A 20817-nucleotide genomic window follows, 5' to 3' on the forward strand; every position below is an offset into this window, starting at 1 on the left:
CGCTTTCTGCGCGACCTCAGCACTGCACCTGTGTGCACCCATCCCACCCCCACACACCCATCAGGTCTGAGCCACCTTTGCTCATCAGCCAGCAGACGGGAGTTGGGTGATGGCTGCGGGGCAGCGTCCGTGCGCAGTAAAACAGCCAATGAAAGCTCTGTCAAACCGCAGATGGGATTGGGACGGCCCCAGAGCGAACGCCGCCGCCACTCAAAACGAATGCCACCTCAGCGCCGCCCCCGCCCCGCCGCTCCAGCGACCCCGGGCCGTGCCGCTCCCTCTCAGTGCGGGTTACAGGCTTAGTTCGCAAGTACAGGAGCATCAGGTGAGAGTTTCCAGGGAGGAGGCAGCTGCGATGCCAGGCTCAGAAGCCGGTGCCTCTGCAACAGGCGCGGGAGGGGGCGTATGCGGCGGAGCCGTGTGCGGTGGGGGCGGGCCGCGGCGCGCGGTGGGCCGTGGCGGGTGGCGAAAAGGGGACATGAAAACCCGATGTCAATGATAAACGATAGATAAAAACTGCGGCCAGCAGCCCAGGGCCCTGCGGCACTGCCCTGGTGGTGGGCTCAGCGGGGGGGGCTAAAACCGCAACCAGTCGCGCGGCCAGCACAAGAGGAGTTTGGAAGGGAGAGCGAGTGTGGTGCGATCACCGGGGCCTGCTCAGGCAGGGTGGGCAGGTGGGCGCTGTGCAGCGCGCCAAGGGGGGCCTGCCACCATGGTGGCCGCTGCCCCCTCCCTACTTCCACAGCGAGGCGACAGAGAAGTCTGACCGTGGCATCTCCACGCCGTCGTACAGCTTCTCAATCATCCCCACCAGCTTGTGCGCTTCCACCACAAAGCCCTCGGCGTGGTGGCGTGCGCTGTCCTCTGCAGGCAAGCAGCCAGGGCGGCAAGGGGGGGTCCAGCGGGGGCAGGGCCAGGGCAAGGGCGGGGCCAGGGGCAGTTCGCCAGGGGAGCAGGAGGCGCAGCGACTGGGTGCAGCAGCACAGCCAGCCAGCCAGCCAATCCCCGCAAGCCCACAACAGAAGTTGCAAAGCGCTCCCAGCCACCCTCCAATGCACGCGTCGCCATTTCTGTTCAGTACTACTTCGAATACTTGGAAGCGCTGCACCCACCCGTCTCCCCGATGCTCGCCAGGAAGTGCTCGCGTGTGGGCAGCGCCATCATGCCCGTCTTGATGCCCGCCCGCACCACCCACGCGTGTATCTGGGCCAGGGTGCGGTCATAGGCGTCAGACACGGCGTCCTGCGCGGCAGCAGGCGTGCGCAGAGCCAGGGAAGGGAAGGTCGGGAGGTGGGTGGAGCGCTGAGGCATGGCCCAGCCAACGGCAGCGGAGGGTGGCAGCAGCCCAACGACACCGCCCTCCCATCCACAGCTCGGCTGCGGTTCATTGCCACGCCCGCGCATGCTGCCAGTGGGCGCACACCTTGAGCGCCTGCCCCTTGGCCAGGTTCTCAAAGATGGCGGCGATGAAGTTGAGCGTGTTGAGCAGGCGGTGCACGTTGCGGGCGGGGCTGTTCTTCTTGGTGATGGTGTTGTCCTGCGGCGGGCGGGCGGGCGGGGCGGCAGCACGCAGGATGCGCGCGTCGAGGAGCGAACAGGCGGAGAGGAGGGCTGGGCGGCATCCGGGGCGGCAGCGGCTCCGGGGTCAGGCATGGCAGGGCAGCGCGGCGGCACCGCGTGGTTTGGGGCCCCACCTGCTTGCCCGCGCTCACCACCTGGTCCAGGGTGGAGCAGGTGGCAGCCACCACCACTATCGTCTCCACCTGCAGGCAGGCAGGCAGGCAGCAGGCAGCAGAGGCATGGGGCGGACGGATCAGGACAAGGCGCGCTGGCTGGAACAGTTTACCGGCTTCTGCCACAGCGCAGGAAGCTGGCAGCTGCACTAGCACATGCACACAACGCAAGGCCAGTGGCGGGCTCGCCTTGACGGCAAACTCGTGCCGCGCAAACAGGAAGACGGTGCCGATCTTCTCGAAGATGGGGAGCACCTGCAGCACCATCAAGGCAGGCGGCCAGTGCGGGTCAGTGCATTCGAGTTGGGCAGCACAGCAACCACACGGGGCCCTCCCCCTTGCAGCGGGCCCCCGTGCACACAATTCACGCTGCCACAGCAGCTGGAGGAGCGGGAGGCGCATTGCTGGCTGCTGCTTTGGGACAATTGACGCCCCAAACGGGGGGTGTAGCCGCACCACAAGGCCACCACCACACCTTCTCCATGGCGGCCGCAAAGGCGGCCGTGTCGATGGCATGGCTGGAGCTATCCAGAGCGATGAAGGCCTTGGTCATGCGGGGCAGCCAGTTTTCCTCACCCCCCTGCGCCGCCATGGCTGCTGCTGCCGGCTGCCCTGCGTGTCCTGCAGGTCGGTGAGCGGAGGCAGCGCGGCGGCGGCATGCGGGTCAATGCGGGCGTGGCTGGGGACAGGCCTCCTGCTGCCCCCTGCCCGCTCGCCGCTCAATTACGACAGAAGGTGGGACCGTTGGGGACAGGTCCCTGCCTCCGCAACGTCGCTGCCACTCGCGGCAAGCCGCTCAGGTGAGCCCATTCACACGACACCCGCGGCCCGGGGCGGCCCCAGCGGCACCCCACATCCCCCGGACACTCACGCTCGTCCTGCGTGGGCTGTGCCACCGGAGGCAGTGGTCACAAGCCTCCGAGGCTTGAACGGGAGGACGGGGCGGTTGGCTCTGGCGAGCAGGTGAACAGATTGAGGGCAAGCAAAGGGCCTTGAGGAGGAGGGGCGAGCACCCGTTGCCTTTGACCGGTGGCGGCAGTACAGCCACCTATGCCTTCGCGACCCAACCGCACCTTCCCCCCAACAAAACTGTGCTCAGCAGCACACTCTGTGTTACACTTGCGGGAATTCAAAAGTCAATGGCATTTCGATATCGTCAGTCAATTCATTTCACAAATTGTTCGTAAATCACGCAACCAGCGCTCCAGCGGCGGGCGCGCCGCCCGCCCCAAGTTGGATATAGGGCCGGCGACAGTCAGTAGCACATACGCCCCAAGTCGGGACTCTCGGGGCAGCCGCCCTAGACTTTGGTGGGGTCGTCCAGGTCGTTTTCTGCCAGGAAGGTTTGGATGTCCGCCAGCACCACGCCAAAGGCGGTGCAGAAGGCGTGCATCTGCTGCATGGTGGAGTCGTCGCCCGCCTGTGCCCCCACCTTCTCGAAAAATGTCTCCCTGCGCAGTGCGGGAAGGGATTGCGTAGCGGGGAGTGAATGGACGCGGGGAGGTGGCAGGCAGGCGGTTTACACAGCAGACCTTCATCACACACCCCTGCATCAAGGCCTTGATCACACAAACCTGCAGGCGAGGCGCCCACCTGCTGGGCACCAGCTTGAGCGCCACTGTGAAGGTCCCCGTCACGATCCAGCCGTGGTAGCGCTGCAGCGTGGTGTAGTACGTCTCGCTGGCTGCGGTGCTGAGCGGCATGGCACGGTCGCTGTGCAGCTTGTCCAGCAGTGCCACAATGAACTCCATGGCCCTATACGGCGCAGGACGGCAGCAGGCAGTGATACCCTGACATTCTGTTTGATTGCGACACGCGGCAAGACCAGCAGGTGAGGCCGATGGTGCTGCAGGCTGGCCCTGTACCAGCACACGGAGTCCCTTCCAGCCTGGGCGCCGCACCTCTTGAGCCACAGCAGGCCTTTAGTGACAGACGAGGAGCCGGTGTGGGTGCCCGCCGCCACGTCGTCCCGCACCATCTGAAACGCGTCTGCCTGGTACACCTCCGGCTTGGTGGCCGCGCAGCTGGCTAGCCGGTCAATGTTGCCACCCACGTCGTGCTTGACCAGCCCAAACCCGGTGCCCAGCTTGTCTGCGCAGCAGAGGGGCAGCCGGTGGGCGGGAGGCTGAGCGGCGGTGCGGCGGCAAGGAGCGTGCTTCACTGCGCGCCCGCCCCGCTGCTCCCCCCGCCCCACCAAGCTCACCTACTATCGGCAGGATGGACCGGCACACCTCCAGCAACTCCTTCGTCTGGATTGTGCCGTCTGCCGACTTCACCTTGCCCACCAGCGCCGTGCCTTCCTCAAAGACAGACATGATGATGGCGCGGGATTTGGGGGTTGACACAGCCAATTGCTGGCCTCCCAAGCCGCACCGAGACCCACAGAACGCGGTGGCCTCTGTCTCTCCCTCGTGCTGCACTGTCCTGAGCCTGCCGCCTACTTGGATAGGTGGATTGGAGTGCAGCAGGAGTGACGGGCAAGAAAAACATAGCTTGCCGACCGGGCGCAGCAGGCAGGCCGGAGCCGCACATGCCACCGCGCTGTCGCTGCTTGCGCTGGAGGTCATTAAACGGAAGATGTGGTGTAATGCACGAGGGCAACCAACAGGAGCAAGAAACTATGTCAGGAGCTAAGAGGAACAGAAGAAGCAGTCGCGAAAGGGAGGGAGAGGTGGTCAGCCCGGCGACCCACGGCGTCCTGGCGGTGGCGACCCCCGCAGGGCAGGCGGTGGCACATTGGCGGCATCGCCGCTGCCACTGCCCGCGTTGGCCCCGCCGCTCGTGTTGGGGCGGCGCTGGCAGCTAGCCCAGTAGGTCAGCCAGGCGCGCTGGCCGCCGGTCACCTTGGCTGGTGGCGCGCCGGGGTCGGTGAGCCGCCCGCAAAACACCTGGCCGTTCTCCATCAGGCAGGCCACCTTGAGGTCATACTTGAGCAGTTCCCGCGCGCACAGCGTGCACGGCGCGGAGCAGCCCGGGGTGCCGTCGGCGCGGAAGCGGAGGATGGCCACGCCGCCGCCCAGCCGCCGCCGCACATAGGTGGCCACCTTGTGGGGCTGCACGCCCCGCCGACGAGCCTCCAGCACGCAGCTGCTGATCAGCCTGCAGCAGCGCGGACGGGGCAGCAAGATGGCGAGCCTGGGTGCAGCCGCGCCTGCGAGGCTGCCCTGCAACCGGAGCAACAGCACAGCAGCAAGGCCGGGACTCCAGAGAGCGGCGGCCCGCCGCATGCGCCTGGCACCGCCCTCACCTGCGCTCTGCACAGCAGCGGTGGTCGTTGCAAGCGACAAACGCGTGCCGGAGGCCGTCGGCTGGGTGCTCAGCAGGCTGCTGAGCCCCATGTTGCTGCTGCTGATTTTGCTGCTCCTGCTGATTCTGCAGCTGTAGCAGCGGCGTGGGTGGACCCGACCACGCAAAAAACACGGCTCTCCTCGCTGTTGAGCGGCGCGGCAAACACACGCTTCGACTGGCACAGGGGCGTCCACGTCTTAGCGAGCGGCGACGTCATGGCGAGGGGGCGGGGGGGGGTGGGAGGCTGGGGGGGCTGGGGGGCAAGGAGGGCAGGGCGAACGGGTGCCGGGAAGGCCAAGGGACCGGGACTTGACCCCCGCCCCCGCCCTGCTGCTGGCGCTGCGCGCCCATGCAAACACATGCATGAGCCGCAACAGGCTCTCTGTTCAGGGTGTGAATCTCAGCAATATGTAATAGATGTGTGTCCAACTTCTTGAGTATCCCCAACGAGCTCGTGCCCAGCAGCAAGCAGGCAGCAGCGGCAAGTGGTCGGCTGGCTTAGCAAGCAACAGCAGCCTGAGTTGCCTGTCGCATGACGTCACATGCCGGGGCAGGGTCGCAGGCAGGCAGGCAGGGCCAGGCAGCCAGCTGGGAGCCCAGATCAAAACCACTCGCGGATGCCGTACCGCTCGCCCAGCCGCCGCAGCGCGCGCTGCAGCGAGGCGCCGCCGTTGGTGGGGCGGCCCCAGGGGTTGGCGGGGTCGCCGCTGTCGCTGCTGTCGCCGCGGGTGCCGTAGTAGTCGTTGTGCCGCGTCATGCGAGGGCCCACGTGCTGGAATGAGTGGCGCACGTTGTGCAGCGGCGGCCCCGCCGCTCGGCTGCTGCCCGCGCCGCCGCCGCCGCTGCTGCTGCCGCCGCCGCTGGCCTGCTGCACCTGCTCCTGGAAAGTGTCCCAGCAGGCCTGGCACCTGCAGCGGGGGCGGCTGGCAGGTGCACAGGTCATGCCGGCTGGAACTCTGAGCTCGAAGGTAGCACCACTGCTTGGGTCCCACAGCCCACTGCGCCACACAGCATGGCACTCACAGGTTAAACTTTGTGCCCGCATCTTCGCAGGTGGTGCACAGGTATCTGCAGCGCGGCAACGGGGGACAGGTAGGGTTGGAAGGGTGGGATGGGGAGGCAGATCAGTCCTGCCTCCGCAGCAGCACACCCAGCCAGCAGTGGCGCAGCGCACTCCAGCACACAGCTCGCTGCTACCCCACATGCCAGCCCCACGGCAAGGCGAGCAGAGGATGCGGCGGCGGCGGCGTGCCTGAACTCTCCGTGCGGTGCATCATGCTTGCCCGTCCACAGCCGCTCGCTGCCGTCGTTGATGGGGTGATCGCAGATATTGCAGTGCCAGATCTGCACAGCCAGGAGATGGGGGGGCAGCAGCACAGCAGAATGGGTGCAGTGTCTGCTATCATGGAGACCAGGCTTCCCTCCAATGCTGTCAGTGCCGGCTGCCCCTCCCTCCCTCTCCTCCCCATGTTCTCCATTCTCCAGCCCCTGCCCTGCTCTTCCTGCGGGACCAACCATCATCCGCCATCATCCCAGCCCACCTGCTCCTGGTATCGGAAGCCCGGTGTGTTGTAGAAGGGCGAGGCCTGCCGCCCCCCATCCGCCCCATCGCCGTCCGCCTTGACTGCAATGGCGGCGCCGCTGTGGCCCTTGCGGTCTGCCAGGCGGCGCAGCCGGGCCGCCGCCGCCTGCACCGGCCCCAGGGGTGCGTCTGCCGCGATGCTCAGCGCCTGGCCCTGCCGCTGGAAGCCCACGAGGAAGAGGATCTGGCAGCAGCGGGTGTGGGGGCAGGGAGGGACAGCAGCAGCAGGAGGCGATGGTGAGCGGACTGGCAGGCAGGCAGGCGCCACGCAGGCAAAGAGTGTGCACTGGCAGCAGCCAGCCGGCAGGCGCCATGCCGGCTGGGCCCAGCTGCACACACCACTAGCACAAGCCGCTGCGCCGGGTGCCCACGTTCGCGACACCCCCACCGCCACCACACCCCCAGGCGACACAAGGCGCACCTGTGCTGCGCCTGCTACGTCCCACACCGCCTCTGCAAACTTGGGGTTGTCTACCTTGACCTTGCGGTACCGCTCCACCTGCAGTGGTACAGCGGCAGTGCAATAGCGGTACGTGACCCATCCCATGGCGTGAGGGCAGCAGCCGGCCAACTCCAGCAGCAACAAGCGGCAGCAGCAGGGCGCCGCCTCCGCACCTCGTTGGCACAATCAGCCACGTTGCAGACGAGGCGTGCCAGGGTGTTCAGCGCCTGCAAGGGAGGAACAGGTGGCGGTGGTGTGCACGTGCGTGTGCGAGTGTGGCGGCGCAGGATGGAGGGTGCGCAGGGGGCAGGATGCGTACAGCATGCTTGTCTTAGCAGCAGCAGCGGCCCGCGGCAGCAGCTCAGGGGCGGTGACTGGGTCCCCCTGCCCCCGGGAGCAGGGCCGCGCAGCGGCGCTGCCGGCGCCTGCCTTGTATGTGACCTCTGGCGGGTGGCGGGTGAGGAAGCTGCCAAGGGTCTCGTAGATGTCGCGGGCCAGGCGCAGGGAGATGGCATACAGCTGCGGGCGGGCAGGCGGCAGGCAAGACGGACGCGAGGTGATGACGGGCAGGGCGGCGGCAGCCGTGCCAGCAGCGCAGCAATGCCGCGGGCCCTGGCAGTGGGGCAGGCACGACCTGCAGCCCATGCTCTTCCGCAAGTTCTGCTGGGATCTGCTCCAGTCCCATGCATCTGTCCCATGCATCTCCCTCATGCATCTGCCTGATACATCTGCCTCATGCACCCCCCCACCCCCCCCTCACACACACACACACACAGCAGTACCGCCCACCTGCGAGTCGAGGTACCACTCATTGAACTTGAAGCAGGGCGGCGCGTCCCAGGAGTTGTACCCAACCTGGGGCAGCGTGCGACGGCGGCATGGCGGGTGCAAACAAGGCAACAGGGATGCCTGACAGGCGGCGCTGCAGAACTGCCCGCCAGTCCCGCCACCGTCCCACCACCAGCCCCACCACCTGAGTAGCCCGCTGCCAGCAGTCGTGCAGCCCCCTATACACACACACACACCAGCCCCACAGCCCTCCCCACCTCGTCGTTGCAGTAGTACAGCCGCTGCTCCCGCTCCCCAAAGTATTCTTTCCACGCCTTGAAGTGGGCCGACACCTGACCGTCTGGGTCACGCCCCAGGAACTCCAGAGCCTGTGGGGCACAGGGGGGTGGGCATGCGCGAGGGCAGCATGGGGCTGGGTGCGGCAGAGGCTGCGTCTGTTGCGGGGCGGGGAGCAGGGCAAGGCCTGTGGCCGGCTATGCAAGCAGAATGTGGCTGCCAGTGTGCGGCGTGCATGCCGCTGCTACTGCGTGGTAAGCTGTGCAAAACAAGGTGCAGACAGTAGGGAGAACCCGACGGTCTGTACAGCGGCGGCGGCATCGCACGCTCCCGCCCCTCCGCCCCCCACCGTTGCCCTCTCCGACACCCTGCTCAGTCGCACCTCGCTGAGGTTGCTGGCCACCTGCTCCACGCCCTGCGTGTCGAGAACGGGGTGCGGTAATTGCTGCAGGCGCTGCAAAATGAAGCTGGTGGCCATCCTGATTTAATTTCGAGCCTTTCCACAATGCCAATTTGGAGCCGCCTGCGGTTTTCTGCCGTTCTGCCCTGCCTCTGCCACCTGGCCCTGCCAGCTCACGCACCCAAGGGTTGCCCTCCACTTCTTGCAAGGAGCTTCAGACCCTGTTGCAGCACCCTAGACCAAACTGAAAAGGGATCAAGAGAAAAGGAGTCGGCAACCCTCCGCCTGCTACCGCGGCTGCGGGCCCAGCGGCCTCAGATCCCTCCCCCGTGATCCGCATATAGGCCCAGCAGCGGCGTGATGGGGGCGGTCTGCTGCAAGCCGGAAGATGACGAGCTGGGCGACCCCACCTTTGGCTCCACTCGAGTCAAGTCTTGGAAGCGGCACAAGTGGAGGTCCGACGAGCCGGTCACCGAGTCCCAGCTGCAGGTGGCGTTGCGGGGAGGGCGTGGGCGGGGCGGCCGCTGGCGCCGGCGCCGCTCGCCCACTGCCTGCTGCCGCACCTGCGAGCGCTTCGTGGCAGCACCTGCATGCCCGGACGGCTATCGCTAACACCCACACCGCCTTGCCTGTTGCAGCGCATGAAGGATGAGTTCTGGGACACCGAGCCGCACTATGGCGGCGACCGAGGTGCGCATATGACTCAGCCGCTCAGCGGGACGGCCTGCCGATGGATGAATGATGCCGCTGCCTCAGCCAGCCTGCTGCTGCTGTTCCGAGCCAGGACGCAAGCCATGCCGCGCTGGCTGCCCACCTGTGCCACCCTCAACCTGACCTGTCGCTACCCACCACGCCCCTGCCCCCGCTCTCCCGCAGTGATCTGGGATGCGCTGAGGGCGGCGTGCGAGGCCGACCTGGAGACGGCCCGCATCATCCTGGACTCTGCGGGCGTGATTGTGGCGGCCGCCGACATGACCATCTGCTACGACGAGCGGGGAAGAAAGTACGAGCTGCCGCGCTACGTCATCTCCCCCCCGTCCAACCTGCAGCGCTACTCGCGCGACGGCAGCAAGGGCGGCGGCGGCGCGCAGCGCGCCGCTTCTGGCGGGCGGGGCCAGCTGGAGCTGCCCGCGGTGGCGGCGGGCGCCGGCAGCGGCAGCCCCGCCAGCCTGCCCGACTCCGCCAGCCTGCCCGACGATGCGCCGCTGAACCAGGTGGCGGTGCGGTGATGGGCAGCCCTGCACCGAGGGGGGCGTGAGCTGCCAGGCAGCCCCTTGCTGGCCCTTGCACTGTCTGCACGCTGGCTGAGCTTCCAGAGGGCTCATGTATACCGCAAGTAGCTGGGGCTGCTGCTCAACCCCGGGTAGCAGGGCCTGCTGCCCCCCTGCCCATTGTATCCCTCGCGCCGCCTTGCCAGCTGTGCCCTCTTTTGACTGGCCAGCAGGCTGCTGCACTCTGCATATCTGTTCCTTCTTCTTCTGTTCTGCCCAAACTGAGCAGCCACCTGCATTGCCGTCCCCGCCACAGCCCCACCGGTTCATTAGATTTTGATTCACGCACACGACCTGTTGCCGCCTAATGTAAGCCCTGCTCTGATGTCACTTTTCCTTACAACATGGCTATGAACACGGTAACTGTGTGTGGAGGGGCAGTCCAGCATGTGCGGAACAGCTGGCGGAACAGATTGTAGGTGGCAGTGTTTCTGAAAGCTGGCGAAATCGCCAAATGCTGGCGAAATCGGGCAAAAAACGGCTCTGGCTGGCGATTGGCCGAAGGCCATCGCCAGCCAGAGCTGGCGAAATGAGGGCAGGCGGCAGGGCATGGTCGCCAGCCCGTCGCCATCCCCCATGACTGGCATCGCCAATATATTGAGGGAAAATGGCCAAATTTCCTCAGGAACTTCATTCCATAGTGTTAAAAAAGCGCCAGCTTTCTGGGGGCTTCGCCCCCAGTCCCCCATAAAGGGAGGCAAGTGCCGACAAAGCAACGGCGGCACCGCATGCGTCCGCTGCGCCGCGCCAGGCGCAAGGGTGGTTCCCCCGCATTTCGCCAACCCCCACTGTGCCATCGCCAGTTGATTGGCGAAATTTGGATGCGACAGCGGTCCTCATCGCCAGCTGGAGGAGGGTGGTCGGAGCCACGGAGATGGTGCTCCATGGTCCACCCCCTCTCTTGATGCCCCTTGATCACGTGTGCCCCCTGCCCAAGGTCTGCTCACGCGGCCTATCATAGCGGGGTGACTGCAACACAGGCGAGGTTCTGGATGGGTAAGGAGAGACTGGTAACTACAATTATGTGTTGGCAAGGTGCGGAAGTCACTTGGTGTTGCGTAGCTGATGAGTGGGGTGGCACAGCACCGCCAGGGAAAAGGAATTGCTCAGCGCTGGGCCAGCAGCGCCTTGGCGGCGGGCTCCAGGCACCGCATCAGCTCCTCCTGCGCCGGCGGCTTGGGGTGGGTGCCGTCGTACAGCCAGTACTTGTCGTGCGGGTCGATGCTCTGCGCGCAGGGCAGGAAGGTGACGCCGCGCTGCGCCGCCACCCGCGCGTACCGCTCGTTCATGTGCGCCGTGTCCACGCCGGCGTTGGGCAGCAGCGCCAGCAGCACCAGGCGCGAGCGGGGCAGGCCCGCGCGCAGCCAGTCGAGCAGGAAGGCCATGCGCTGCGCCGTCTGGTCCAGGGGGTGGTGCGCGAAAAGGTCGTTGATGCCCACCAGCAGCACCACCACCTTTGGGTCTATCGCGGGCACCTCGCCGCCCTCCGCCAGCCGCCACATGAGGTCGGCCAGCTCATTGCCGCCCACGCCGATGGCGGCGGTGGGGCCCCAGCCGTTGGCGGGCGAGAAGTAGCGGGTGTGCCACGCCTCGAACCCCTCCCGCTCTATGTACCAGGTGAGGGAGTCGCCATACAGCACCAGGTCGTACCAGGTGGCAGAGGCGTTGGCCTGGGCCACCATGCCGGCGTTGATGCGTTGGTGCTTCTTGCTGTAGGCCTTCCACTCCCCCGCCCCCTTCGCCTCCGGCCCGCGCTCCCACTCGGGGCCGGCAGGCAGCGGGGCGGAGCGCACCGGGCCCGCCTCCTGCGCGCGGGCGGACGCGCCTGCCGGCACCAGCCCGCTGCCGCCGCCGGCCTGAACATCGGTGAACAGCACCTCCACCTCCACCTGCACCACAGCACAAGCGCCGGCGCAGGCGGCAGCCAAAAACAATGAGTGGGGATGGCGGGGAAGGGAGACTGCAGGTGGCATGCAGCAAGGACACCCACAAGAGGGGACGGGCCGGGGCAGGTCAGCACGTGGCGCCTCCCAGCTGGGGGCTCAGCATGCTGCAGCAGCTCTCTGGCTGCGCCAGCACGTGCACCCCAGCATTCAGCCCGGGCCCAGGCCGGACCCTCACCTCCATGCCGTCAGCCACGCCCTCCCCCCAGCTGCCAGCCTCCAGCGGCAGCATGATGCTGGCCTTGACGCCGGCCGTGTCCTGGAAGCCGGGGCAGGAGAAGTTGGCCCACAGGAGCAGCTCCTGCACCTGCGACTCGTTGGCCGCCTGCATGCCAGGGGGAGGGCACCGCACGGCAGGCCGGTCGGTGGTGCCGGCGCCCATGGGCCTGCGCCATGCTTGCAGGCAGGCGCCAGCGGCGCTCCCCATGGTGCTGCACAGGCTGCCACTGGCAGCCGCCACCGCAGGACCAGATCTGCACTGCCACCGCAGCCTGGGGTGGCTTTCGACCACCACTCACCCGTGCGCAGCCCGCCACCGCCACCTGCATCTCCTGCTCGCCGCAAGGCACCCAGCCTGAGCCGGCGGTGGCGCTGCCCTGCTCCCAGTGGCGCTCCAGGAACGCCGCCAGGGTGGCATTCAGCAACATGGGCAGCATGCCCTCGCCTGCGTCGCCGGCATCGTCGCCAGCGGCATCCTGGGGTTGCAGCTCGATTGGGCCCCACCCCTCCACCGCCTCGCTGCCGCCGCTGCAGTAGGGCCCCAGCTCCACGGCAGCTGCCCGGTCTGCTGCGGTCATGCGGGATGCCTCCAGGGCCAGGAAGGCCAGCACCAGCAGCGCGGCAAAGGCGCACGGCACGGTGGCGGGGTTCCAGTGAGAGGGCCAGGGCCAGGGCCTCCTGGCCGACTTGTCGGAGCCCGGGATGCAGGGTTCCATGCTTTGTGAAGCTGCAGGAGTAACGGCGGGTTCCTGCAGGCAGAGGGAGCAGCGGTGAAGCGCCCACCGGCGGCGTGAGGGACACGTGTCCCGCGGCGGCGCCGCCGCAGTGGCACATACCACCACCCCTGCGCCGCGGGAGTGCTCGAGGGCTAGTGCTCTGCGGTATTGTCTGAAATAGGCCGCAGCATGGGCATGCGAATGGTTATTCTGTGCACCCCGGGTGCGTTGGGCCATCGCTGCATCTCGTTGGCCGCGGCCTCACAGATAGCTCACCGTGTGATCCGCCTTCGGTAGAGGATGCTGATTGAGCGTTGGATGCTGGAGACCAGCGTGACACTGGAGAGCGTTGCGGTCGTCCACCACGTGTTCGCCTGTGGTGCACCCCAAAGTATTTTTGGTTCGACCCCGCTGGAGCCACCCCGCTTCCTCGAGGACCAATGCTCCAAGCTCTGGGGCAGGTGATTTGGGCCCTGGGGTGTCCGTATGGTCCGTTGCGGGCATCAGCGAGGGCTTTGTGAATAATCTCGCCAACAAGCAAGCAGCTCAGCCATAGGGTCGCTCAGCATCGACGGCGTCACTGCATCGACAGTGTCTCACTGCAGCTGCAGATGATCTGCAGATCAAAAGGACACCATGTAGGCCTGGATCTCATCACTGTTGATGGAATGAGGAGCTGCTGCGGGTGTTCACGGACATCGTAACAGCTCCTGCCGCTGCCCACAGGGCCAGCTCTGGCCCATGAACGTCAAATTGTTGAGATCTCGAAAGATCACAGAAGCCGGTCCTATATAGTGGTAGCTACTATTCGAAACCAGACTGTAAGCCCACACAAGCACAAGCATTCGCCAGTAATGGGTGTGAAGCATGGCCGGACAACCCCGCTGGATTCTGCTGCGGCAGTGGCGGCTCTGGATCGCCGCCAGTAACGGCAGCGGGTCCCGCTCTGCTCTGAGGTACTGGAAAGGCAGGGCCACCCCAGCAGCCACTGCGGGATGTGTTGGTAGCCCAGTGTCTGATATGATACCCACCCCCCCTCGCCCACTGCGCAAGGCGTCGAGGCGGGCCTCATACTGCCGCCGCTGAGCGGCTCGTCTCATCCACACGTTGCTGCAGCAAGTCAAGGCAATCGTTTGGAGCTTGTGGCTTTAATACTGAACGCAGTAGATCGACCGAAAAGACAGTAAAGACCAGAGTGGAAGCCGCTACAATCAGCCGCGGCAAATAAATTGTCTCAAGAGGAAAAATGTGGCGCATCATGGCAGCCGCCAACGCGCAGCCGGCATGAGAAGGGGCATGTCACGGCCTTGGGAAAATGGATGCGAAAGGAGGAAACAAGTAATCGCATCAGATCGGTGGAGGGCGTTGAAAATCTTCTTCTCAGGGAGGGCTCTCATCAGGGCTGCAGGCATGTGTTGACGCTAGGGGACTTGGTGGCTTGGTGCATGCCAGCATGCTGGTGCTGGGGCGCAGCGCAGAGGCGCCCATGAGCGGGTCAGAAGGCGCCGCCCCCGCCGCTGCTGCCGCTGAACAGGCTGGCCCAGGCCTGCACCAGCCCCCAGAACAGCATCACCACGCCGACAAACAGCGCCGCATCCTGCTTGAAGGTGTCCCCCTGCGGCCCAGGAGCGGCCAGGGCGCGCAGATGGGGGGGGGGGGGGGGGGAGGACCGGCGCAGCACCACCACCACCGTCACCACCACCGCCAGCATGGCCAGCAGCAGAGCTGCGGCACCAGAGCACAGGCGCCAGAGCATAGGCACCAGCCCCGCACCTGCTGGAAGAAGCGGCCGGGGTCGTTGGGGTTGGGCTGGCTGTACTGGTCCTCATCGTCCACGCTGGTCAGCGTGTCCAGCGCTCGGCCCGCAGCCCGCTGCGCATCCCCGCTGGCCTGCGGGCAGCGAGCAACAGGGCGTGCGCGCGGCACGGCTCAGAGGCCCTGCCTGTGCTGCCCCGGCGGCTACCTCACCGGCACCGCCGCCCGCGCTGCGCTGTGCTGCTCCCCGCCTGCCCAGCCGCTGGCTGGCGCCACCTGCTGGCCTGCCTGGGCCCCACCTGCTTGGCGGCCCACAGCGCGCGGGACGCGTTCCATGCGGCCGCCGCGGGAGGCGAGCAGGCGGCGAGGTCCCACTTTTCGCGGTGCCGCTCGATGCGCCCCGTCAGCAGGTTCATCTCAATCTCGGTGGTGCCTGCACGGCGCGGGAAGCGTGTCTGCTGCTGCAGCCATGCCACCTCACGCCAGCGTGCTGCCGCAAGTGCCGGGGGACGGTGACTCCAGCTGTCCGGTGCAGCCTGCAAGTGCACACGCCTGCCTCCACCTGCACCTGCGCCTGCGGCCCTGCGGCCCACCCAGCTGCCACGCCCCGAGCAGGCCCAGCTGCCCGCACCTGCCACGTCGATGGGCAGCACGCCCAGCTTGCCCGTCAGGCGCCACCGAATCTCGGCGCTGCTGTTGTCCAGCATGCGCATGCCCGTCACCGCCACCGCCGCCTGCTGCACGTTGGTGGACACAAAGTCGAGACGCTGGTAGCCGTCGGGGCCCTTGAACCTGCGGTACGCATCCTGCAGGAGCGCTGGGGGGCGGGGGTGATCAGCGGCAGGCCAGGCATCTGGCATCCTGCACGCACCCATGCTGTGTCCCAACCACAGCGGGGAACGGGTCCCCAAGCCCGCAGCCGTGGCCAGCAGCGGCGGCAGCAGAGGACGGCAGCCAGCCAGCGAGGTGCCCAGCTTGAGCGGCGCAGGCGCACCCGGTACTCTACAGTGCTGGCATAGATGGGCGCCCAGCGGCCGTTGGCGCGCTGCAGGTCCTTGGCCAGCTGGCGCACGCTGGCCTCCACCGAGGGGCTGCTGGTGCACACGAACTCGTCGCAGTAGGAGGTGGAGAGGCTGCATTTCAGGTGTACAGCAGGTGGAGGCTCCTTGCGGTGGAGAGGCGGCTGGCGGCGGGCGGTGGCGGCGGCGGCGGCGGCGGCCAGCGGCGCAAGTCCAGCCCTCGCCTACCCCTCGATCGGCGCCTGCTCCGACGTTGATGACGTGTCTTGTGCCCGTGTCTGGGCTGCCCGGGCCCCCACAGACCGCTGCCGCACAGCCCCCTGGCGCGCAGGCTTCCGTGACGGACCAGCGGGCCTGCTCGCCAGACTGTGGCTCACGCAGACCGCCTGCATGTCCTTGATGGGCTTGGCAGGGCGCGCCACTGGTTGATTTATAGGGTCCGTGAAGTTAGGCCAGGGAGGGACGCAGGAAGCGATCTGCGGTGACAAGGTGGAAATTGACCCGAAATGTAGGCCGGAAGATGCGCTGGGAAGGCACAGAAACCACTTTCCGACATGTTCTGCCACGTCGGCGGGGGGTTTCTCTGTCTTGCCGCCCTAGGGCACAGCGCCAGCCAATTCTGGCATGGTTCCATGATCCCATGTCGATGCCCTGCTGCGCTGGCTGACCGGCGCCCTGCACCCGCCCATGGCAGACCTGTTCGACTCGGCGCTGAACTTGGAGGAGCAGCACATACGGGAGGGCTACGAAGAGGGCGCCAGGTGCACAGGATTGCAGGCAGGGCCAGCATTGCTGCCATTGGCTGCCGCCCGCCGCCGCCACCCGCCACCCCGCCGCCACTCTCTGCTGCAGGGACGGCCGGCGCAGCGGGTTTGCCGAGGGCAAGGCCCTGGGGGTGGAGAAGGGGTTTGATGTGGGGCACGAGGTGGGCTACTACGCCGGCTGCTGCCAGCTGTGGCGCCAGCTGCAGGCCCGCGACCCTCAGCTCTTCAGGTGAGGCTAGGGGGGTTGCTCTCTGCGGTGGCCTGCCTGCCTGCCTGCCTGCTTTCCTTGCCTGCCCTTGTGAGGTGCTCATGCCTGCAGGGCCTCGCGGTTCATCTGCTGGCCCTGCGCTGCGCCCGCTGCCGCCGCCCCAGCTGCAGCCGGCGGATAGACAAGGGCATGGCGGCGCTGGAGGAGATGGTGGCTGGGTTCCCGCTGAGCAGCCCGCAGGTGAGACGCCTGCTGCTGCTCCCTCGCACCGCACGGCAAGCGCTGCCAACCGGCGGGCCCTTGGCCGCGCCGCTGCTTGCTGGACAGCCTGCAAGCCGGGTCGCGGCAGCAGTAGCAGCGCCTGAGCCAGCCCGGGCCCCGCCCCGCTGGCTGCCGCAGGATGAGCGGCTGCAGGAGCTGATGGATGGGATGCGGGGCAAGTTCAAGGCGCTGGTGGCCATGATGGGCCTGCAGGCAAGCGGGGGCGGGCTGCCTGGGAGAGGAGCAGCTGGGGAGCTGAAGTTGGCCGGCTGGGGCGGCCCTTCAACATCCATGTGCTCGCTGACAGCACACGGGTGTATTCTGCGTCTGATGCACGCTGTGCCCTTCCGACCGACTGTCCACCACTGCCGCAGGAGGCCTACTCGCCGGCGGAGCAGCAGGGGGACGGCGGCGGCGCCAGCGCCACCAGCCTCCAGTTTTGATACCCACCGACACACAGGCGCCCTTGTCAACCGACTCGCTAGCTTCTTGCTCTGTGCTTCCTTGCTCTGTTTCCGTGCTGCCCTATTCCTGTTTCATGTTTCCTCACAGCACACTTGAGATCTTTTGTTGGATTGAAAGAAAGTTGGAGTAGCAGAATGAGCGCATATCAAGGTTGGGAGGTTGTTGTCCTGTGAGGAGGAGGAAGTGCACTACAGACGGCAGCAAGTCAGAAAGGCGGGAGGGGAATTAAACCAGGGTATAGAGAAGGAAGGAAGCGCAGCATGACAGATCTTGCAACACCAGGCCAGGTCGCCACCAGGCGGCCGGCACGCAGGGCTGGCAGGCGGGGCACGCCGCCCTATCATGCCGCAACCTGCTCCCGCAGCACGCCATCGCCCTCAGCAAACGACTCCTCCACCTGCGGCCAGGCCAGGCAGGCAAGCACAGACCAGCGCTAGGGCCCGCTGCTCTGCGGGGCTGGCAGCAGACGTCTCTGCCCGCACAGCGAGCCCTCTAAATCATGCGGCGGTCAAGACTCTACTCGACACCCCCCCCACACACACCGGCCACATCCACCGCCACCCACCACTTCCGCGCCGTCCTCGTAGATGTCGTTGATGTCCTTGCCGGACAGCACCTGCCGCGTCTGCTCCTCGATCTTGCTGCGGGGGGCGGCAGGAGGGGCGCAGAGGGAGGGGTCGAGGGGCAGGCATGGGGGCGGGTGGGTGGGGGGCACGGCAGGTGCGGGATAGGACACACACACACACACACACACACACACACACACAGCACCAGCCCCACCCGTGCAGCTCCGCGTCCTCCTTGATCACATCCAGCGTCTTGTCCCGCCCCTGCGCCAGGCGCTGCTCCCCAAAGTAGTACCAGGAGCCGCGCCGCTGCACCACCGCCACCGCCTCGGCAGCGTCCAGCAGGCAGCCGTTGGCGGAGATGCCTGCGGGCGGCGGGCAGGGGGTGGGTGGGGGTGGCTGGTGAGCGGCAGGCAGCACAGGCCGCACCAGGGCGTAGGAGCCCCAGGCAGGCCTGCCGCACGCAGGCAGCTGGGCCCCTCCAGCCGCCTGCCCCAGCATGAGCAGAGGCGGGCGGAGAAGCAGCAGGCAGGCTCCTGCGGGGCGTGGCCCTGCGCTGCTGGAGGCTGCCAAGCTGTGCGGGCCCTGCTGCCCACTGCCGCACCCACCCGACCCAAACAGGATGTCAAACTCGGCCAGCTTGTAGGGGGGAGCCACCTTGTTCTTTTTCACAGTCGACCTGCGGGTGCGGGGCACAGGGGGTGGGGGCAGGGAGGCGTGAGCGGCGAGAAGCAGGGGTGTGGGACGGGGCTGTGCCACGCTGCGCCCTGCTGGGCTGTGCCGCGCTCGGCTGCCATGCGTCACGTGCCGCGCCTGCCGCCCCTCCCACATGCGGCTCACTTGACGCGGATGCCGATCTGGCCCTGCGCCCCCGCAGAGATCTTCTCCTTGATGCGCACCTCCAGCCTGGGGGGGAGGGGGGCAAGGCGGGAGGGCACACAGAGTGGGCGGGTGGAGCAGCAGGAGGTTGGCAGGCAAGGTGGGGGCTGCGGCTGGCTGGGCGCGCGGGTTGGGCGGGGCCGCTGCGCTGAGCCTGATGAGCCCCGAGGCCCGGGTGCTACCTCCACCGCCTCCACCTTCCACAGCCACACCCACACCCACACACCAAACACCGCAACACACACACACACACACACACACACACACACCTGACGCTGGCGTAGTACTTGAGGGCCTGGCCGCCGCTGGTGACCTCGGGGTTGCCGTAGATGACGCCCACCTGGGCAGGCACAGGCGCGGCAGGGGGGCGGCGGTGCATGGCGCACGAGCGTCAGGCAGGATCCCCGAGACAGAAACACAGAACTACGGAGCGTGTTTGCGTGCTCCCCGCCACCCGTCACACACACACACACACCACACCACACCACCACCACCACCTCCCCAGGCTAGAGGCCCGGGGCCCGCATCGAGTGGGGGCGCCGCCGCGCCGCCGCACCTTCTGCCTCAGCTGGTTGAGGAAGATGATGGTGCAGTTGTGCTTGGACGCGTTGCCCGCAATCTTGCGCAGAGCGCCGCTCATCAGGCGAGCCTGGGCGCCCACTGCACAAGAGGGGGCGCGGTGGGGGCGGGGAGGGCACCGGGGCCAGGGGACGAGTCAGCTTGGCGGCGGGCCGGGAGATTAGGTGCCTTGGGGCTGCTCCCCGATATGGCTTCGGCGCCGTTGGCCCCCTGCGCGCCTGCCACCTCCCACCCACCCCATGCACCACCAACACAACACAGCACATCGCCGCCGCCGCCGCCGCCACTACTGCCGCCGCCCGCGCGCCGGCCCGACCGGCGCACCCTGCGTCTGCCCGATCTCTCCCTCCAGCTCCGCGCGCGGCACCAGCGCCGCCACCGAGTCCACAGCCACCATGTCCACCGCCGACGACCTGCAGCAGGGCGGGGCGCAGAGGAGGGGGGCTGGGTGGGAAGGTGGGCGGGTGGGCGGTGTCGCGCAGGGGTGGGCGGTGACGGGGCCGGGAGAGCAGCCAAGACACGGCATGCCCGCCCCCATCTCACACACAAACACTTGCGCACACGCGCACAGGCACACACACCCTCCCTGCCTCCCACCTGATGAGCGAGTCGGCCACCTCCAGCGCCATCTCCCCGCTGTCCGGCTGGCACAGCAGCAGCGTGTCCACATTCACGCCCAGGTGCTGCGGGCAGGGCAGCGGGCGCAGGGGGGCAGGGTCGGCTCGCATGCAGGTGGCGGCTGGCGGCGCAGCAAAAAGCCGCAACCACGCCGGCCGCTTGCAAGCCAGCCGCCAGCCGGCCGCAGCAAGCACGGTAGCCCTGGAAGGCATGCAGGGACACCGCTGCTGGCCTGCCGACCACCAGCCAGCCGCACGGCCTGCCGGCCACCAGCCAGCGCGGCAGCCCGCGCACCTTTGCAAACACGGGGTCAAAGGCGTGCTCGGCATCGATCAGCGCCACCGCGCCGCCCCGCTTCTGCACCTCTGCCATCGCGTGCAGCGCCAGCGTCGTCTTGCCGCTGCTCTCTGCGCGGCGGCGGCGGCGGCGGCGGCGGCGGTGCAGTGGTGGGTGCATGGTGCACACACAAGGGCGGCCGCCCTGCCAGCCCACCCACTGCAAGCCAGGCCCACCCCCCGCCAGCCAGACCCATGCAAGCGGTGCAGCGCAGCAGTTGACGAGCCAGCCAGCCTGCCAGCGGCAGCCTGCCACCGCGCCGCCTCACCGGGGCCGTAAATCTCCACCACCCGGCCCCTGGGGTAGCCGCCCCCCAGGGCCAGGTCAAGCGTCAGCGCGCCGCTGGGGGTCGTCTGCCTGCAAGGGCGCAGCGCGGGGCGTGCTTGTTGTTTTTGGTAAGTGGGCATGAGGATGGGCAGGGCAGGAGGCGGCGGGTCAGGCAGGCAGCTGCCCGACGGCGCGCCTGCCTGCCTGCCGGCTCTGTTGCCGCCCGACACGCCACCCGGGCACCCCACCAACACCCGCTCCCACTACTCACACTTCCCCATAGCTATTGGATCCCAGCTTCATGATGCTGTTCTTTCCAAACCGGGAGTTGATCTCCTTGAGCACAGAGTCCAGCGCGCGCGCCTGCGGGGGGAGGCAGAAGGGAGGCACAGCGGCACGGTGGGCGGCAGCACAGGGAGGCGGGAGGCTGAGCATCACCGC

The 20817-nt window shown here is 67.4% G+C and overlaps 7 protein-coding genes across 7 annotated transcripts in view; 2 read left to right on the forward strand and 5 right to left on the reverse strand.

The window, feature by feature from the left end:
* Positions 1-2325, reverse strand: part of CHLNCDRAFT_143896 (hypothetical protein) — a gene marked incomplete at both ends in the record, with an annotated part of 6917 nt that extends 4592 nt beyond the window's left edge. Inside the window, 6 exons of the mRNA XM_005849335.1 lie at positions 738-864; positions 1113-1242; positions 1424-1537; positions 1695-1763; positions 1929-1988; positions 2209-2325. Coding sequence (XP_005849397.1) covers positions 738-864; positions 1113-1242; positions 1424-1537; positions 1695-1763; positions 1929-1988; positions 2209-2325 — 617 coding nt within the window. The remainder of the gene's footprint in view (positions 1-737; positions 865-1112; positions 1243-1423; positions 1538-1694; positions 1764-1928; positions 1989-2208) is intronic.
* A 509-nt stretch (positions 2326-2834) lies between these two features.
* CHLNCDRAFT_34927 (hypothetical protein) lies at positions 2835-4048 on the reverse strand (the record flags this gene model as incomplete). Its single annotated transcript, XM_005849336.1, has 4 exons — positions 2835-3184; positions 3327-3488; positions 3635-3824; positions 3937-4048. 4 exons carry the CDS (start codon positions 4046-4048, stop codon positions 3034-3036), a joined length of 615 nt encoding a protein of 204 aa, XP_005849398.1. The 3' UTR covers positions 2835-3033.
* A 1574-nt stretch (positions 4049-5622) lies between these two features.
* CHLNCDRAFT_143899 (hypothetical protein) lies at positions 5623-8588 on the reverse strand (the record flags this gene model as incomplete). The annotated part of the gene is made up of 10 exons (XM_005849337.1): positions 5623-5929; positions 6045-6089; positions 6280-6365; positions 6563-6787; positions 7025-7102; positions 7219-7272; positions 7487-7564; positions 7835-7900; positions 8092-8202; positions 8493-8588. The coding sequence occupies 10 exons, from the start codon at positions 8586-8588 to the stop codon at positions 5623-5625; spliced, it is 1146 nt and encodes a 381-aa protein (XP_005849399.1).
* A 554-nt stretch (positions 8589-9142) lies between these two features.
* On the forward strand, positions 9143-9562 carry CHLNCDRAFT_15068 (hypothetical protein; the record flags this gene model as incomplete). The annotated part of the gene is made up of 2 exons (XM_005849136.1): positions 9143-9200; positions 9387-9562. Coding segments are annotated over 2 exons (234 nt in total), but the record flags the coding sequence as incomplete, so codon positions are not given.
* Positions 9563-10887: 1325 nt separating this feature from the next.
* On the reverse strand, positions 10888-12659 carry CHLNCDRAFT_143901 (expressed protein; the record flags this gene model as incomplete). The annotated part of the gene is made up of 3 exons (XM_005849338.1): positions 10888-11670; positions 11903-12049; positions 12243-12659. 3 exons carry the CDS (start codon positions 12657-12659, stop codon positions 10888-10890), a joined length of 1347 nt encoding a protein of 448 aa, XP_005849400.1.
* Positions 12660-14154: 1495 nt separating this feature from the next.
* Positions 14155-15825, reverse strand: CHLNCDRAFT_143902 (hypothetical protein; the record flags this gene model as incomplete). The annotated part of the gene is made up of 6 exons (XM_005849339.1): positions 14155-14274; positions 14433-14549; positions 14714-14847; positions 15046-15220; positions 15409-15597; positions 15811-15825. 6 exons carry the CDS (start codon positions 15823-15825, stop codon positions 14155-14157), a joined length of 750 nt encoding a protein of 249 aa, XP_005849401.1.
* A 295-nt stretch (positions 15826-16120) lies between these two features.
* On the forward strand, positions 16121-17109 carry CHLNCDRAFT_143903 (hypothetical protein; the record flags this gene model as incomplete). Its single annotated transcript, XM_005849137.1, has 5 exons — positions 16121-16194; positions 16286-16426; positions 16576-16645; positions 16805-16858; positions 17041-17109. 5 exons carry the CDS (start codon positions 16121-16123, stop codon positions 17107-17109), a joined length of 408 nt encoding a protein of 135 aa, XP_005849199.1.
* Between the last annotated feature and the right edge of the window lie 3708 nt (positions 17110-20817).

Source organism: Chlorella variabilis (assembly GCF_000147415.1).
Source record: "Chlorella variabilis unplaced genomic scaffold CHLNCscaffold_6, whole genome shotgun sequence".
Taxonomy (NCBI): Eukaryota; Viridiplantae; Chlorophyta; class Trebouxiophyceae; order Chlorellales; family Chlorellaceae; genus Chlorella; species Chlorella variabilis.